General features: G+C 36.2%; 1 protein-coding gene across 1 annotated transcript in view; it reads right to left on the bottom strand.

Annotated features, from left to right (window-relative positions):
- Window positions 1-15,315, bottom strand: part of pax3a (paired box 3a) — a 54,496-nt gene extending 39,181 nt beyond the window's left edge. The window contains exons 1-4 of the mRNA XM_057856640.1: window positions 14,957-15,315; window positions 14,512-14,747; window positions 13,579-13,708; window positions 13,334-13,477 (exon numbers count right to left, since the gene is read on the bottom strand). Coding sequence (XP_057712623.1) covers window positions 13,334-13,477; window positions 13,579-13,708; window positions 14,512-14,747; window positions 14,957-15,041 — 595 coding nt within the window. The 5' untranslated portion in view covers window positions 15,042-15,315. The remainder of the gene's footprint in view (window positions 1-13,333; window positions 13,478-13,578; window positions 13,709-14,511; window positions 14,748-14,956) is intronic.
- Between the last annotated feature and the right edge of the window lie 4,197 nt (window positions 15,316-19,512).

Consider the following 19,512-nt stretch of genomic DNA (forward strand, 5'->3'; position numbering starts at 1 on the left):
TAGAAATGAGTCTTATCTATGATTTCCCGAGACAAATCATTCAAAAGATCTATCTGGCATAACCTTGTAATGTGGTTGTCAAACCCTAAAAAATGACTTACCTGTTTGATATCACCCTTGCTATTGGTGGTAATGTAATATGTGTTCACTTATAAATTAATAAATAGTTTTAATTCCCCCAAAGGAATATTTTATAATACTGTAAGCCAGTTTAAATGTATAGACAGTTCAAAGTTGAACACTAACAGACCGTGTGTGTGTGTGTTTTTTTTGTTTTGTTTTTTTTTGTTTTTCTTATGGAGTAAAAAGATTTAAACTTACTCAAATAATAATTCAGATATTTTTTTGCATATATTAAAAAAAAAAAAAAAGAATCAAATGCAATATGCTGAACACAAACGTATAAATACATCAAAGACATTGAAGCCAATGTACTCCAACTGGTTTGAGAATTGCTGATCTAGGCCATTCTAGTCACTTATGTGCAAGTAGCCCAGTATTGTTCTGTAATGCCACAGTCTAAATTTCACCAGTAAAAATAAAAAAAACAAATAAATAAAATACTTTGGAGTTTTAAGTCTACATAGCATAATCAACTCCATTCACTCCATTTACACAATCTGCACATGGCTCCTTAACATGGTAGTTTATGTATGTAACTTTGGCCGTTATACGAATATGAGTTGATATTTCCACGAAACACTTTCAGGAGATATGCTGCGTTCATGTGTGTCAGGAGTTCTGAGTTCCCAAATGGGAAAATCGTTCTGATGTGTTGTAAATTTGTATTGTGGGATAAAAACATGGTAGCTACAAAGAAGTGTAGCTTGAACGATATATCTCAAGTTGAGTTACTGTTTGGCGCTTTTTATAGACACCATGGAAGAGAGAATTATTTTTGTTTAGATTACTCCAACAAGACATGAATGCAACATCAGTACTACGGTGCGTGTGCCAAACACACAGTCGACGGTGCAAATGACATCTTCCCGCCTGCTTTACAGGTTAGTGCCAGATAAACTGCCCATCCTTGTTATTCGTTTTTACCTCTGTATTGATGTTTGTTCGGTCGCCTATTTCCATGAATTGTCAATTTAAATGGTTCAACTTTACTGTTTACGGATCAGGCAGTTAACTACGGTAAACTAATCTGTTCGCAAATTGAAGTAGCAGGTTAGCTGCTGTCTTTAAGCTAACTGGTCATGAATACATTGAAAATTAAATGTGATCTGAGTGAGAGGCTCTCACTCAAGAGCTTTGTCTAATATTGTGTTCATATGATGTGAGGTATTTGAACTGTATCAATACTGATGCTATTTATTGCTATTTGTTTTGTACGACCAAAATGAATTGAATCAATCTGTAAGAATTAATTGCCTAGCTTTAGGATATAACTTCTAAAAATTTTGTATGTGTGCACACCTGGTGTTTGAAAAATACAGGGAGAACAGTCTGGCCGTGCCAGGCAAATGTACGTCATTCCATTCATTTCTAAACGCAAACATTTCTCCTTCATTTTCAATGGTGGGAACACATAGGTGGTTGCAATATTTGATCACTTACCATTACAGCCCATTGACATTCAATTGGGGCCCATGTAAGTCAATGCTATTGACAGGCAATGCAACAGGACGTGTCTCCAAAATGTCCCCAAATCAACAGGAGGTGATCTGATATCCACAGGAAGTGTCCCCAAAATGTCCCAAATCAACAGGAAGTGACCTGATATAAACTGGACATGTCCCCGAAACGTCCACAAATCAACAGGAAGTGACTTGATACCAACAAGATTTGTCCACCAAATGTCCATAAATCCACAGGAAGTGACCTGATATCAGCAGGATGTGTCCCCGAAATGTCCCTTAATCAACAGGAAGTGACCTGATAGCAATAGGACGAGTCTCTGAAATGTCCCCAAATCAACAGGAAAAGATCTGATATCAACAGGAAGTGTCCCCGAAATGTCTCAATATCATCAGAAAGTGACCTGATGGATCTGTATCTTACACAGCAGCCCCCCTCTAAAAATGGCAGTTTCTAGTTATATATACAGTAGTTTAAAGAACTATTTCTAACTTTTTATGATAGATCAGTGCGAAGAAAAAAAAATTCTCGCTCGCCTATGCCCTGCTTTGCCCCAGTATTGTATTAAGTCTAGTGACGTCCCTGTATAAAGCAAGAAGAAACTTAATTACCTAGTAAAAATAGATACATTGTTACATACATTTTTGTATTAAAAAATTGGGGCGTAACTATTCCGAATTTCAGGAATAGATAACCTTTCCTGAAACTGCACATATCAAATATGCTTTCTACTAAATGGAATTATCCCTGCCCAGAGAGAAAAAAAACACAACCTTAGCCGGTTACATCGAGGCCTACCGTCTCGCTAAACATCCCATATTAAAACTTGTTCACCGTGGAAACGCCGTCAAACCCTAGAATAAGCGCATAGCATTCTAGAGAGAGAAACGCTCGTGTTTATATTCTCGGATGTTAGGAAGCTTTGGAATTGGATTAGACTTTCGCCTCACTTGTTCCAAGTTTACCTCACGCCGAAGTAGCGGGGAGTCGGCTTATTTACACAAACAAATTCCCGCTCGGCTCCTTTAGCGACAAAAGCGCTGCGATCTTTCATGTTTTGTCCGTGCTTGATTCCCCCTGGCCCTCGGGGCCACTCGCCTGCCCCGCTGCACAATTGAGGCCGCGGAATGGCGGCAGATTGCTGGAATGCGCCTCAATGAGAGCAATTATTACATGTTGACTGCGTTCACCATGGCACGTTTAAAAGAAGCGGGCCCTCATTCAACGTGGCACCGCGGGACTCCCTTGAAAAGAAAAAGTTATCCCTTTGACTGTTTGCATTTGGGAGCTTTTCTTTTTCCTGCCTGCTCACCCCCGCTGCCATAAATGGATATTTGCAAGAGTGGCGACTCCTTTCGAGGCCTGCTGCGGTTAGCCCAATGAGGCAAAAATGCAAATAGTCGTAAACAGGAGCGAGGAACGAGCGACTTTTTAAAGTCACTTTAAATTAAATTTGACACACCACAGAGAATAGTGTTGATAACAACTCAGCCAAAATTTGAATGATTGGCATGTACAGTGGTGCATTGAGGTAAGTTTGATTTGTTTTGTGACCACCTCAAATCAACTTTCCTCGTGGAAATAAATAGGAATGGCAGTATTTTTTTTTCTCCTTTTTGTTTGGTAAAGGAGAAAGTCTAATCCTCTATAATATTTTACGTGATAAACACATAGCACAATAATAATGTTAAACAGAATTAGTCCAATATAGGGCTGCAACTAACGATTATTTTTATTAATATTAATCAGACAATCAATTAAACGATCATTTTTTTCAATTACCTTCACAATTTAAGTTGTTTTAGGGCATGTTATAAGTAACAATGAAGACAAAATGGATTACTAGTTCCTTCAAAAATATTATTATATTGCAGTTTTGTGACTGAACTGTACGGTTTTAAGTATATAAAAGTTTTTCATAAAAGTTCTAAGGATAAAACTTGAAAAAAAATTCTCAGTGCACAAATCCTAGACAAAGGTCCTTTTCATTCAAGTAAAAAAATGCTGCTGATTGACATTTTTTTCTTGTGGGCAAGGCGCTGATATAAGTTGTGTCAATGACTCATTTATTTTCTTTAAACAAACTAAACAACAAAATCAAACGACGAGGCAGACTGTACAATAAATCAAAATTCTTTATCGAAGAGTTGTTCATAAATGCAATCCATATCCAATTTCAAAGCACACTCTCTTGTATGACAATTTACAGTTTGATTGGGAGTTTGTGTTGAAAGGAGACTAAGCTCTTATATGAATGTTTTTATGTGTATGGTTTCTTTATATAAAAAAAAAATGATACAACTTTACTATCTAACAATAACTCAAGTGCTACTATGCTTCTCCAAAACACAATACAAACGACGCTTAAGACACTAATTAGCATAATCGCTAACTAGCTTTGCGCTCCGTGCTAAATAGTAACGTCTCATCAACAAAGAATGCACGGAACACACTTGATCTAACAACACAAAAGACAATCTGATTCTCGACAAGCGCATAGTTTTGCACAGGGATGCTAGGGAAATAACACAACTTTTCAGATTGCTCAAATTGACCCCACCCTCTTCAAGCAACCTTATATGCTTGATATAATGAGTTTTTCTTGCTATATGTTATAAGGATATAATTGACCCTACCATTATTAAGTGAATTATTTTCATTATGTTCAAACTTACAATGACCCCTTTTTATTTGCTAAATGTGCCGTTCCATTTTCTGATGACTTGACCCACCCTGGCACACGCTCACACTCACACAGCCTCGACAGAAATACATGTCGACAACATGCCACCTCCTCTGCCCCCTTTGAAGAGGAGGTATATTACGTTTTTTTTGACCAGCAGTACTGTAAGTAATTTAAAAAGACGCCAATGTTGTGGAGGGGGGAAACAAACCACTAATTTTGGTACTGAAATACCAACCTGCGTCAGAGTTAGCATAACATTAAACTGTGTGAACTTGCTAAACTGCAAAACTCGAGTAGGAAGCTGCTAAGAGAGAAGTTTCCTTCTGGTTGTGTTTTCTACTGTTAATGTTAATTAAACCGTGAGAAATGTAGTGAACTCTTCTGGAATCTATAGAACTTGAAAAACGTGAACAAAAAGCTGCTTAGAGAGGGACGAGTGCTGCATAACCTCATATGTTGCTCGCACTACACAACAGAATCATAACTATGTATATAAAATATATATTTATATATATTATTTTGGGGGGGGGGGTGGCACAAGCTACCCACACTAGCGTTGTGATCGACTGCTCGATCGTGATCAGCGTAATGAGCACTCCTGATTTAACATATCAGTTAATTAGGTTAATATTCATGAGTAGCTCTTCTGAGAAAAAAAAAGTGTACATGCAGGTTATGCTGTTTTATTGTCCCTTCCAATGTTGAGACCAAAGCTACGCCCTTGCTCTCGACATTTCGTTATTATTTTTTCAGCAACCCAACATGAGTGTAGCAGTGAACTCTCTCTCTCTCTAATTACTGGTGCAGGCGTGCAGCCTCACATTGCACGCAAACAAGGACCCAAACGGGACTGCTCATAGCTGCCGGCAAAAATCGAGTATCAAATTAGTTGGTAACTTATTATTAAATATACATATAATATATAAAACTAATTCATTAATAGATTTTAATCGATTAGTTGTTGCAGCCTTAGTCTAATAGTACACTACTTGTGTCTGAATATCTGTTGCTTTAAATCATTGTCAAACTCCAGTTTTGATACTGTTCGCTAGCTTGTTATTTTTCGTTTTTGTTTGCAGTAACCTAACGGCAAATGTTCTTTGAGTTACAGTTTATTTGTTTTACATACACATATTCCATGTTTTGAGTTTACTGTCACCATACAAAATACTGCCACCATACAGTGCAGTGCAGTTTATAGTCCCTAGTTGAAGGAAAAAATTGCTAGATGACTGCTCCATTGTTGAAAAACTCATAGACTGCACTCTAAACCCAACAGTTCTTTGTACTCAACAATTTCTGTAAGTACCACTGTAATGAATTAGTTTTGTTGCATTACTTAAAAAGTAGGAAGTTGACAAATTAATTTAATTGAACTTTTTAAAATACCAACATTTTTTATATAAATATAAAACTACAAATATTCTTGACCATTGTAGATTTTGCGTTAACAGCACTTAAACAACTTAAGATTCTTTACTGCCAACAACCTTGACGCAAATGATTTCTGTAGAATCTTTTTTTTTTTTCGGGTTTATAGTGCGGGTCACCCATGACTTAAAGCACTAATGTATACAGTGTTACCTCTACGTCCAAAATTAATTGGTTCTGGACGTCATTTTGTAACTTAGAATTCTGTAAAATGAGACTGTTTCCCATGTAAATGTCCTAATCCGTTCCAAGCCCCCACAAAATTCAGACATAAATCTTTCATAATGCATAAAAGGGTGGTCAAATTTATCGCGTTAACGGGCGGTAGTTATTTTTTTAAAAATTAATCACGTTAAAATATTTAAAGCAATTAACGCATGCGCGGAACGATCCACTCACGCATTGCTGCAAACAGCCTACAATGGCGCCATTTTATTTAGATGCAGTGCTAAGATGCAGCATGAAGTGAGTAGAGTAGATACAAGCATTGATTGGGGCCGTGCTTTTAATTGGCAAACGCTTTGACATCTCCCCCACAGCATAGATATTGTGGGAAGCAAAGTGGGAAGACTGACAGGAATTGATCTTTTTCTTAACACCCTGAATTGTACCCAGCGCACAGAAGATATATCATTTGCAGCCACCACACAGAGTCATGGTTGCACCACTTCCCATCTTGCATTTGGGCAGAACAGTTAAGTCGCGACAGTATCATTTACTGAAAGCTCAACAAATACACTAGATGGCAATATTTAGTCACAATATACAAACTCACATTTATCTTTTAAGAATCTAAGAAGTCTTTCTATCCGTGGATCCCTTTCACAGAAAGAATGTTAATAATGTTAATGCCATCTTGTGGATTTATTGTTATAATAAACAAATACAGTACTTATGTACAGTATGTTGAATGTATACAATTGTATGTAATTGTCTTATTCAATTCAATTCAATAAATTTTATTTATCCCTTTGGAGAATGCCCCCAGGGAAAATAGTTTCCAGTGCCCATAACAACACAACAGCAAGAATAAAAAGTATAAGATGCAAAATGGTAAAGAAGTGCTAGAATAAAAGGGGTTAAGAAACATAAAATTACATTAAAAATGAAATAAGCACAGATGCTACTAATTAATTAATTAAGACGTACAATAAAAAGAATAATAACACCAGGCAGACACTAGAAGAAGGGCCAAGTTATAGGGATGCTAAAGTGCTAATAGTGCCTTTCCATTCCAACAATAATTTACAGAAAAATATGGCATAGTTTAGAGATGGTTTGAATTGTGATTAATTACGATTAATTAATTGTTAAGCTGTGATTAACTCAATTAAAAATTTTATCGTTTGACAGCCCTAATAAAAATGCATCAAAACGTAGAAAATACAAGTTAGAATTTGATTACTGCACAATAAACATAAATTCACAGTTGTGCATAATACATTCATATAAAGCTGTCGGAACATGAGGGGCGAATGAAGAGGACGCTGGGATACACACACATACACATACAGTAGAGGTCCCCCTTAGCCAAATGGATGAGTAATGTTTGATTAAAAAAAAAAAAAAAAGATGTATCCACTCAAAGCCACCAATATAAGTGAAATAATATTTTTGGCACAGCCCAAACATCATGTGAATTCTAATATGAGAAAGATTCTTTCTCAAAAATGATAACAATTCTTAGTCTTTGAAAATATTATTCGCATTTGACTTCAAACATGTACTTATACAAACAAAAACACCCTAAAAATCCCTCAAATTGTCTCAACAGTGTAATCCGTGAATTGACTGACTGAGAATTCAACAGCTTTGTGGTGACAAGTGATAAATAGACCCAAACAACTCATTGCGCTGTTGTTGAAATTCTGTGCACGCTTAGCTTGCAAAACAACTTCCAACATTCCCACAGCGCTGCAGCTCACTCACTAATGCCATGCAGACCCCGCAGCAAAGCGGACCAGCACTTTGGAAGCATCTCCCAAAACTTTTTGCAGTCCGTTTCCCAGACAAATAAATCTAAATGAGTCACCTTTGAAGTGAGCACTTAAGGAAAAGCAACAATGGCACTTGAGGAGAAAGGGGCAGAGAGCAACAGGCCTCTCCGCACTGCAACAATGGCCTCTGCAAACACGTACTTAATCAATATTTGGCCAGAAGACACTCTCCTCGAGTTCCCCCCTCCATGGCCCGAAAGCTGCCTTTTCACATTCTAATGAGGAGCCATAAAAGGGAAAAACAACAACTACTTCCACAAAGAGACACAAGAAAGATATACTGCTGTTCTGTATATGAATGGGAGTGAAGCATGTGAGCTGTTTGTAGGATGTCACCTAGTTGATATGACCATGAGGTGTTCATCATTACATTACATTAAGATCCAAAAAGGTATATATGACTCAGTATAAATGAACATGATTATATTGTTGTTGTGTTTTTTTTTTTAGGCTTTTATAATTTTATAAACACATTTTATTCTTTATTCTTTTTTTATATACACTTGATTTGCTCTCTATCTAAAACAATCTTATATACACTACCATCCAAAAGTTTGGGCATAGTTTTCATAATGTATTGACGGGTCAGATCGGTCATGCACTGCGCCTCGCATTCCAGTAGGGGGCCGCCCAAATCAAAAGGAGCTATTCACAAACGCACGCACGCAGTGATCTAACACTGTTGAAAAAGTGCGAAAGCTGTACTGCATACAAACAAGAAGGATTGTCTCAGGACTGATTTGTTCGAGGATTCAAGGTAATAATTATATTTTTTGTACCATGCATGCATTTTGAAATGTTGTAAAAAAAAAAAAAAAAAAAAAAAAACAGTGGGAGAAATTAGCCGCTACTGCATTGGCATCATAGTTCGCTATTTTTACATAAAATAAATGCTAGCTGCATGTTTTTTTGCTTTAAACCAAGAATCAAGACTGTTTTATGTCCATATCTATAAAGAAATCAGGGATTTAGGCATTTATTCACAAGAATTTTCAATGGAAAAAGCTCTTAGTCTGTGATATGGCGGCCGCTAATTTGCTTACTGACTAGCATCGGAGTTAGCAATATATACGTAAAATAAATGCTAACTGCACGGTTTTTTTGCTTTTACCAAGAATCAAGACTATTTCACGTCCATATCTATAAATAATTGGGAGATTTAAGCAATTATTCACAAGAATTTGCACCGAAAAAGCTCTGTTACATCAGGCGGCCGCTATCTAAGTTCACTAACAGACTAGCATTGTACTTCAACATATGCTAACAAATGCTAACTGCACATTTTTTTTGCTTTTAACCAAGAATCGAGACTGTTTTTACATTCATATCTATAAAGAATGCAGTGATTTAAACATTTATTCACAAAAATTTTCAACGAAAAAAGCTCATTGTCTGTGACTCCACTCAGTCAGCTTTGACGGCTCCTATTTATCGGCCCCATGCCCTGTGTCCCGTCAATACATTATGAGGTCTATGATCAATAAATAATAATAAATTTAAATTGATTAGGAACATTAACTCATGAGGACAATATGCCAAACAATTTGACCGAAAAAACTAAAATTAATTGAACAAAACGGCTGTCATTGGACAGAGAGACAATTGTTATTTTTGCTGCAGGCAGGAATGCCACCTTATATGATGTTGACAGTGTTTGCTGGTTTACTGATGTAAAACTGACAAACCGGGACATTTGTTGGCGAAATTCGGCATGTTTTTGCAGAAAAAAAGTGGCTTGGCAATGTGATTGGGCTCTAATGTCTTTAAGTGACATCTTTATTGATTTGCACAGTGAACAGACTGGTCTTTCGTTGTCTCTGACTGTATTAAAAGTCAAAGACAAAAGCCAAATGCTACGTACGCTTCGCCATATTTCCTCGTCTTAGCTCTTTTGCTGTGTGCTCTTGTTTGGTTCAAAAATACTGCGCACACTCTGAAAATGGGAGCGCCACTGCCACCCACTGAGTGGATGTGCAATTACTTTTTTGCCGTACTAAAATAAAGTGTATGTTCCCCAGGTCACATGCGCCACCCCCCGAATCACTCTGCGCCCACCTGTGTGGGGCGCACTGTACTATTTGAGAAGTACTGCCTTATGGTCAAGCTGCCCCCACAATACCTTAATGAGGTTGAGATCTGGTGATTATTATTCAAATAAATGTGTATTTTCGCTGACGTTTTTAATGTCTTGACTATATTTTCTATTCATTTCGCATCTCATTTGATCAATGAAAGTGTGATTTTTACTGTACAAAAAAAAGTCATAATGTATCAATCAAGGGCATAGGTCTGCATAGGGACGGATGCTCAAATTGTCCACACCAATCCTTAAGCAACCTTATTTGCATTACAATGAGTTCAATTATATAGCATAGTTATATGTAACTTAGATTGTCTTCCTATATGTTGTTAGGATAGAATTGACCCTACCATTATTAAGTGAATTATTTTCATTATGCTCAGACTTACATTTATCCCTTTTCAATTGCTGAATGTGCCAATCCATTTTACCCCTCAAGTATTGATTGGCTGATAGCTAGCATTTATTTCAAATGTATTTAATTATTTTCTACATTATTTATTTAAAATATTGTTATTTCTAGCCTATGCAGACATTTTTTTTTTTTCCAGAGAAGCACACATTATCATAGTGTAGGTAAAATGGTTTTCATTTTTGTTGCGTTTAGCTGTGCTTGTGGACAAAAGCAGTCGTGTTTTACCCGAAAGAAGACTACCCTAACCCTGAACCTTAACACTTTTAATTATTTTTGTTATAACCTGAGTAAGAAGTTTTTGTTGAGTGGTCTTCCGACAAATGTTTATTTTTTGCATTCCTGGATAGTCAAGATATTATTAACAAGTGTGTATTTATTATGTATGTTAATAGAATTAATTTATGTTAAAATATTGCATTTTAAATTTGCTAATAAAATCCAGACATTTATTCTGGAACTTTTGAAAATATTTCATTAGTAGTTTTTGAAAACAAAGGTTTGACTCGAACGGTGTATCATCTGACCCAATCCATGTGAAAGTTAGTATAAGTCAATACAGATTTATTTCTGCATTCATCATTTAGCCTATCAGTTAATTAGGTTCATATTAGTGAGAAATGTGGCCCTGACCTCCGTTCACCCGATTTGTTTGGTCTTGTTAATGTCCCAGCCCCAGCAAAAAGTGTTCATGCAGGTTATGCTGTTATAACGTCCCTACCAATGTTGAGACCAAACCTACGCCCTTGGTATTAATGCACAGACATACAGGGAAAAACGGTACCCTGTGATTTATTTAGCAGGATGTATAATCATTTACTTGAAATTTTATTAAATTGAAATGCATGGACACTTCACTCTTATTGGTTTGTTTAATTATTATTCTAATCATGATTAGTTACAGCTTTTTAAATTTATTTAAAAGAAAAAAAATCATGTTTAAGGATGGTGGATGATGGGTAGTTGTGGAAACCATGACTGAAAGTAGTGATTGCCTTTGTTAGGTCATGTGTGTTCTGTTCAAGAAAGCGTGCTGTATCTTGGGGCCGTGCAAGAACAGCAAGTGTCAATAACAAAAGTCAGCCTCTGTCAGTTTTCTCCACATCGCTAGCCAATATTTACTGACTTGAATCGATATGAAGTAGGTAAAGCTGTTGTAGAGTGCTATGGTTGTACTATTGGTTGTTCATTTCACATCATGCATGAACAAAACATTCGACAGTGTGTCAAGAGGCAATGTCTTGTGTCTTAAAGGCATTGTTGAGCATTTTAAAATAAAGTTTAATCCATTGAGTGTTTTCCCTTCATTTTTTTTTGGGGGGGGGGGGTCATCACTGTTTGAAAATGTGTTATTAATTAAATTAGCATGTGCTTTTTATATTGTAGAATTATTTCAGGTAAAAAAAAGTTCACATGCAAATGATGAATAAGGAGCACTAAACCTAACTAAGGTATCACTTCAGGACTGGAAGCTCACAATAAATAAATTACTGTAATTGAATTCATTCAGGTTATATTGAGTACTGCAAACTTAAAATACATAATTTACTGTAATCCAAATATTAAGGTTAATTTTAATTTTTAAAACTTGAAAGAATTAAGTAAATTGCTTCAAATTAATGAAAGTAACATATTTTTAAGGCAGCAAATTTGCTTCTTTTTTTTTAAAGTAAAGTCAATTTATCATATTTTACATGTACTATGAACATAAACTGTACACAAGCAAAATGCGAAATGTATCAATACACAGTCACACACAGTATGTTCATTTTCTTGACATTTGATTAAATTAAAAATTCATGGACACTTCACTCTTATTGGTATGTTTCATTATTTTCTAGATGTGAGGTTTAATAAATTAGTTTAGTAAACTTTAATTTTATTGAAAAGAAAATGTTTAAGGAATAAGATATGCTACAAATTCTGATTTGTGAAATTTACACATTTTTTTTTTTTACAGTATTTGTGTAGAATACAGTATAATGTTAAGATTTATAGCATTTATGATCAGGGTGGATTTGGTGCATGTGTTTTATCTTAACAGCTGTATTTTCTACTAAACATAATTTTACATTCCAGCTTTGAAGAAACTGCACATGGTACCGATTAAATTATTTGAATTTTCAATGTGCAGAAATGTTTGACAAATGCTTTAATTTGACAGACATGTTTGTCTTATGAATAACCGAGCATCCGTGAATGGCACAAAATATATTGTAAATTTACGGCATTTTTCGTTTTAACGTAGAAGGGAAAATCCGTGAATGGTACAGTGAATGTACTGTAAATCTACAGAATATTCCGTTTTAGGATAAATTTATGTGTCCGTGAATGGGACAGCATATATACTGTAAATCTACAGAATTCTCCCTTTTAGTGATGAAGGAAGTATCTGTAAATTTAACGGAATATGTACGGTACATGCAGGACATTATCCGTAGTTCTACGTCTTTTTTTTATTACATTGATATGTACTGAGTTAAACTTGTTTCGGAAGAGGACCTGTTGCGGATGAAGTGCCTGCATGTGCATGGGCGCCCGAAGCGCGAAAGGAAGGGGGTGTAGGGTGGGGGGTGGGGTTCCTTGTGAGAGATGAAAGTGAAAAAGAAGAAAAGATTTGGGTTTTAATCTAGTGGCAAGAAGCGTTTCCTTGCTTGACAAAAGCGCCGAAAGTGCAATTGGAATTGCACAAAATTGCGCACACGACATTCAGCGTTGACGTCACTTTTATCTGACAGCGTAAAGATGAAAAGTTTCATGAACAGGACGTGGGAGGCATCAGTGCGTGAATGTGCACATGCAAAAACGGGGATGTGTCATCAATCATTAACTCCATTGTGTCTCGATTTCCTTGAGCGAAAAGACGATCCAACAGGTCTTAAATCAACAGGTGCCAAGTAAGCTGCTCCACTCCATCACCACAATTCTGAGCTTTTGCGACAACGGGATATTCAACGATTCTCAATGTCGTTTAACGCACACTTTTTGCGTTGAATTATCATCACTTTCGTTTGGGCTTTAACGTGTGAGCTTTTGTGCAACTATTTTGAGCATCCCGGAGATCTCGAAAAAACGTGTCCGTTGAACAAATATGAACTGAGCACTGATTGCATTATGATACAACAAATGTTAAATCTACTTACATCTATCACCCAGGATACCGTCGATGCTGTGTTTAGTCCTGGATTCGTTTTCTTCCATCTCCCTTTTCACGACCTCGTCACCATCCTCATCATCGTCGCCCACGCCACCGAATTTGGATCTCATAATGCGACTGATGGCGCTCACTTTAATTTTTAAGGGGGAAAAAAGATGCAACGAAAATGAGGAAACACTAAGGAGGGCAAACTACTAATCATATCAACATTTATTTATCAATTTATTTTACCCGAGGGAACGTTGTTTCGGTCACAGATGCCATCTTTTAGTAGCTTGTCCCTGATTTCCCAGCTGAACATTCCGGGGTTTTCTCTCTTGTACTCTTCAATCTTCTTATCCAATTCAGGAGACGCACTTTGCTTTATGAAGGAGAAATAATTTCAAAAGAAAAAAGGAAAGAAAAACTTGATTACTTTATTCGTATGCTGTTTATGTTTATAATGTTGCAAAATGATCACTATTTTTTTTTTGTTTTAGGGAAGCATAATCAGTATGGAATGTAATATTTTAGTGATTAAAAAAAGTTAACGAAACAACTCTTTGAATTTTCAGCACTTTTTAAAGTTTAGAAATTATATAATCAAAAAGTCGGAATCTTTTGCTATTTCTATATACGATATATTATTTTAACATTAACAAAAACTGAAGGGGTAATAAAAACACGACCTCGTTATAGGAAACATGTTTTAAAACAACTGGCTGCGTGTTTATTTATACTTTAAAATTCGTATCTACCTTCATAAAATCAGTTCTCACATGTGCTCACATTCCTGCAAAAATGATTCAAGCTTATTTTAATTGGATTACAATGATGTGTCAGAAGGAAAGCATATCAAACCTATTTTTTTAAATATACATTAAACCCATTTTTTAAATGCACGGAAAGAATGAAAACGCATTATTTTTTATTTCGATCATTCACTGATATTTGCAGAAACCATGCTGACACGTGCTGACACCTCACAAAAAATTATTTATTTTTTAAATATCTTATTTAAATTGATAAAAATCTCCTTTTAAATAGTTTCTTAGTTAAAGCAATTAACACAAGACCCCCCCCCCCCCAAAAAAAAATAAATAAAATAAAATAAAATAAAAAATAAAAATGGATAAGTGCTACAATAAAGTCACATTGAAATTTAAATTCGCCCTATATGCTTACCTTTGGTTTGCTCCCTCCAATGGCCCCGGGCCGAATGGATCCGGTCTCCTGGTACCGACACAAGATTTTGGACACGCATCCGTGAGAAACCCTCAGCTGGCGGGAGATGACGCAGGGCCGAACGCCGTGATGGGCCATTTCGACGATCTTGTGCCGGATGTGGTTGGGCAAAGGCCGGCCGTTGATGAACACGCCGCCGAGCTGGTTGACCCGACCCTGGCCTAGAGGAGTGGACACTACGCGGGGAGAGGAGCCAGTAGTGCGCGTGAACGGGCGACCCAAAAATTGTATTACAATTTTGTTGACATGATGCATGCGACAATAGAGAGGTAACCCAAAAGGATAAAAAAAAAATTTAAAAAAAGTCCCAAAAATGCACATAACAAATTTAAAGATCTTTTTTAATGCTAAATTTAAGAGGTCACCTATCTTAAAATGGACATACCCTCCAATGAATAGCCTCCCCGTGCGTAATTCTGGTGTGGACCGGGTCTCATCATCCTCGTTAACCCTCCTGCCAGTGCTGTCATGCCTCCTGCCAGTGCTGTCAGTCCAAATAAATTTTAAAAATATATATGTATATACAAAGTTCGATCCAATTCGAACCAAACTACTCCTTTCGTTTTAATCCCACCGATTAACGGAGCGCAGCAACGCCGCGTTTAGCCTGCTTTCTCACGCAACAGGTTGCTCGCACAAATATGATTTTTTAAAAAAGACTAAAAAAAAATAAGAGCCAAATAACAATCAAAATCCAGCGAGGTTCTGGTTGGCTTTTGGTCAAACTTCGCGACGCATCGCAGGCCGTCCTGAGAGGATGTTTTGGGAGGATGGAGGATAAGTCAAACATTTTTATCTGTGGTGGCTGTCCCCTCTGACTCGAGCGCGAGCCCGCTGATTGGTTCCCGCTCCGGACGTCCACAGGCTGCCGGGCGCTCTGATTGGACACCGAGGAGCTTCTCTGGAGTGTGGCTTGACCTCATGAGGGTCATCTGGCTGCGATGTCACAAGTTTGCACTATGTGCAACATTTCACAGGTATTGTAGCAATTACATGATGACCTGATTGAGGGTTTTACCTGATTGATGTCTTGTAGACTCATATAACTATACAATTGTTTTATTTTTTTCTTTTCTCTTAATTCCGTTACAAATCAAATTTACCACAATGAATTATTGTCATTTGACTCCAAGTACCACCATAATGATTAAAATGTAGTGGCCAAAGTGTTCATCAAACACATTTTTCTCAGAAATTTTGTTCTAACTCACAGCACCCTTATGCAAATTTTGAACAATAACATGTGCTTTAAATATAAGGAGGGGAAAAACAATTGAACAATGATTTCATTCTATTGCACAGATAGGCAATTTAAAAAAAGTTGACATACAGATTTAAAATTAGTGTATTGGACTAAATAGTGAATATATATATGACGGAAAACACTCAGGTGAGTTGAAGTTCCTCTCTGAGAACCCCAGTTTGGCCAACTTTCAAAATTGTCCGAAATGCATTGTGATACATCATTGGAAAGCTTAAAATCTCAATTTTCTGGGGGAACAAAAATTTTGAACAGGAAGGCATTAAAAAAAAAAAATTAAAACAGCAAAACCCTAATTGGAGGCGAGAACTCGCGAGAGCAGAATTAAAGACGCCACGATTTTACCCAGATATTATTGCGTACTTACCTTGTTTCGATCTAAAATCTCCATGTGGCATGTATCACCGAGTGTCAAGACACAGCTGTGAATGGCCACAGTCGGATTTTTTTTATTTTATGGGTGAAACATGGTGATATAACAAGGGTCGCGATGCAGAAATCGCAGACATCAAGGAGTGGTTGAGATTTTCTTTTTCATATAGTTACCCTTTTAAATGTTATGTTTAATTTTTTTTGTTGTTGTTTGGATTGATTATTTATCATCTAACATGTCGGGGAAAATGCGACAGTAACAAAAAAAATAATACAATTAAGCGATAGTTATAAGGTAGATATCCGTGACTTTTTTACAGACGGCAAATTTTTCATTGTGATGTCATTTGTTTAAAAATTTAAAATATGCGAATGAATAATTTTTTAAAGTCGTTTTTTTTTTTTTTTTTTAAACTAAAATTTAGTCATCAATTAATGATTCTAAGCTAAAAATGACAGACATTATGAATAATAAATATAATTACTTACCTTCTTTTTATGGCTAGGTTGAAACAAAAGCGGTTGCGCGACATCTGTAAATGGGGGTTTTCAGGGTAAAACGGGTAAATTAAAAATAGTTCGGGGGCTTAATGCGCCATGAATCTGCTATGGCAGCATATAGACATACTGTATTGTTCCATCAAATACAATAGTTGTTTTAGCTTAAAATACAGCACTCACTTTTAAAGAGGAGTGCAAGAGCAGAAACTGCTTTTTCAGTCTTGTCTGTGTTTTCTGCCATATGTATAAAAACAGTGGTACCTCAACTTACAATCTTTTCGACATCCAACATAAAATTTGACTTATCAATTGTCTCCACATATGACGACATGCTCAAAATACTATGATTTAAAACAGCGTCCCAATTTCATTGTTTTCCCACAAGACTGTAGCACGGTGGATTTTCTTGTGAGAAAAATCAACATGGGTCCCAAGAAGGTTAGTGCAGGTGATTAAAAAAGGGAAAGGGTGAGACTTATCATTGAAATTACGATGGAAATTATGAAATATGTCTACGATCTTGCTGGTCCTCCTCCCACGTCGGTCGTTCGCCAGTCTTTATGAGTTAAGCTGACAATTATTCTTATTATTGTAACATCGGCAAAGAAGTAGCCAGTTTCGGAAGGTTCTCAATCTTTTTTTTTTTTTTTTTTTTTCAGAACTTGTGCAACACAACATGGCTACTGTCCGCTGTAGCCGAAGCGAACAACACCAGAACATGAAAAGTGAAAGCAAAAACTCTAACGCACCTCTCTCTCGTCAGTTACACGGTGCATTCAGGAACAGCATGCAAAACACAACCGCAACATTAGACCCCGATTTGTTACATTATTATTATTATTACAATTTGTATTTATAATTTATTTGTTTTGCCAGGTGTTATTATTATTCCAATTTGTATTTATAATTTATTTGTTTTGCCAGGTGTAATTGCTGTTTGTAATTGTACCTGCAGTATTTATTAAGGATTTAGGATTTGGCTACATCGATCACAAGGGCTGTCCTCTGCTGCTTGTCCATTATCCTGATGTCAGGTTGGTTGGCCATGACCAATATATAGATATACTGTATATACAGGGTGAGTCATAAAGACTGTGCCAAAATCATCACGCATTTATTCATTTTAAATTCATTGAAATAGACTGAATTAGCGGTCATTTGATACAGAAATTCTCCTTGTTTAACTGAGTGTCGATTTCAATTTGTCTTTGTCAGAAAATCACTCGTTTATTTACGCTCAAAAAGGCGACTCCTCAGCAAAAGGCATTTTTTGCGCTCGAGTTTGTGTGTATCCAGAAGCACGTTTGGGAGGAATTTTCATATCGGCTTGATGTTGTCTGTGCTGCTGGTGGTGGTCACATTGAGCACTTGTAAAGCATAAAATAGATACTTGAAGTTATGTTTATGTGTATGTATATGCGGAAAACACAGACAGGGCTGAAAAAAGCAGTTTCTACTCTTGCACCCCTCTTTAAAATAAACTGCTGTATTTTAAGCCAAAAGAACAGTTGTGTTTGATAGAACAATATGTCTTTATACTGCCGTAGCAGTTTCATGGCGCATTAAGACCCCAAACTATTTTTAATTTGTCCGTTTTACCCTGGAGACCCCCATTTACAGACACCGCGCAACCGGTTTCGTTTCAACCCAGCCATAAAAATAAGGTAAGTAAATATATTTATCATTCGAATATAATTATTAGCCTAGAATCATTAATTGATGTCTAATATTTAGTTTAAAAAAAACGACTTTATAAAATTATTTACACGCATATTTTAAACTTTTAAACAAATTGCCTCACAATGAAAAAAAAACAGTGTCCGTCACTAGGTCACGATATCTACCTCATAACTATTGCTTAATTATATATGTTTTTTTGTTACCGTCGCATTTTCCCTGATATATTAGATGATACATAATCGATCAAAACAAAGAAAAGTTGGAAAAAAAAAAAAACAACGTTTAAAAGGGTAAATATTTGAAAAAGTGAATCTTGACCACTTCTTGATGTCTGCGATTTCTGTATTGCAACCCTTGTTATACTACCGTGTTACACCCATAAAATCCCCAAAAAGACAGGTTGTGGCCATTCACAGCTGTGTCTTGACACTCGGTGAGACATGCTACACAGTTTTTTTTAACGAAACAAGGTAAGTACGCGATAATATCTCATTAAAATCATGGTGTCTTTAATTATGCTCTCTTATTCTCTCACTTTTTAAAAGCCGTCCTGTTTAAAATTTTTCTTCCCCCATGCAGAAAATTGAGATTTTAAGCTTTCCAATGATGTATCACACATGCACATAGGACAATTTTGAAATTTGGCCAAATTGGGGGTGTCAGAGCAGAACTTCAAGTCAGCTGAGGTTTCCCCCCCATAAACATATATACAGTGAGGAGCACAAATATTTGCACCCCTTGTGATTTTGCAAGTTCACCCACTTAGAAAATAGGTAGAGGTCTGAAATAGCAATCATAGATGCATTTCCACATATAGAGACATCATCTAAAAAGAAAAAACTTAAAAAAAACTTACATTGTATGATTTATTTCTAATTTACTGGGGTTCATAAGTATTTGTACCCCAAAGAAAATCAGTGCTAATATTTAGTGTACAAGCCTTTGTTTGCAATTATAGAGGTCAGACGCTTTCTGTAGTTGTTCTCCAGGTTTTCACATATGGAAACAGGAATTCTGGCCCATTCCTTGACACAAATCTTCTTTGGATCCGTCAGGTTTCTGATTTTTGGATCCTTGTATGTCTAACAAGCATGGGTTGTGGTGATTGTTTTAATAAAATAGTTTTC

Source organism: Corythoichthys intestinalis, chromosome 14 (assembly GCF_030265065.1).
Source record: "Corythoichthys intestinalis isolate RoL2023-P3 chromosome 14, ASM3026506v1, whole genome shotgun sequence".
Lineage (NCBI taxonomy): Eukaryota > Metazoa > Chordata > Actinopteri > Syngnathiformes > Syngnathidae > Corythoichthys > Corythoichthys intestinalis.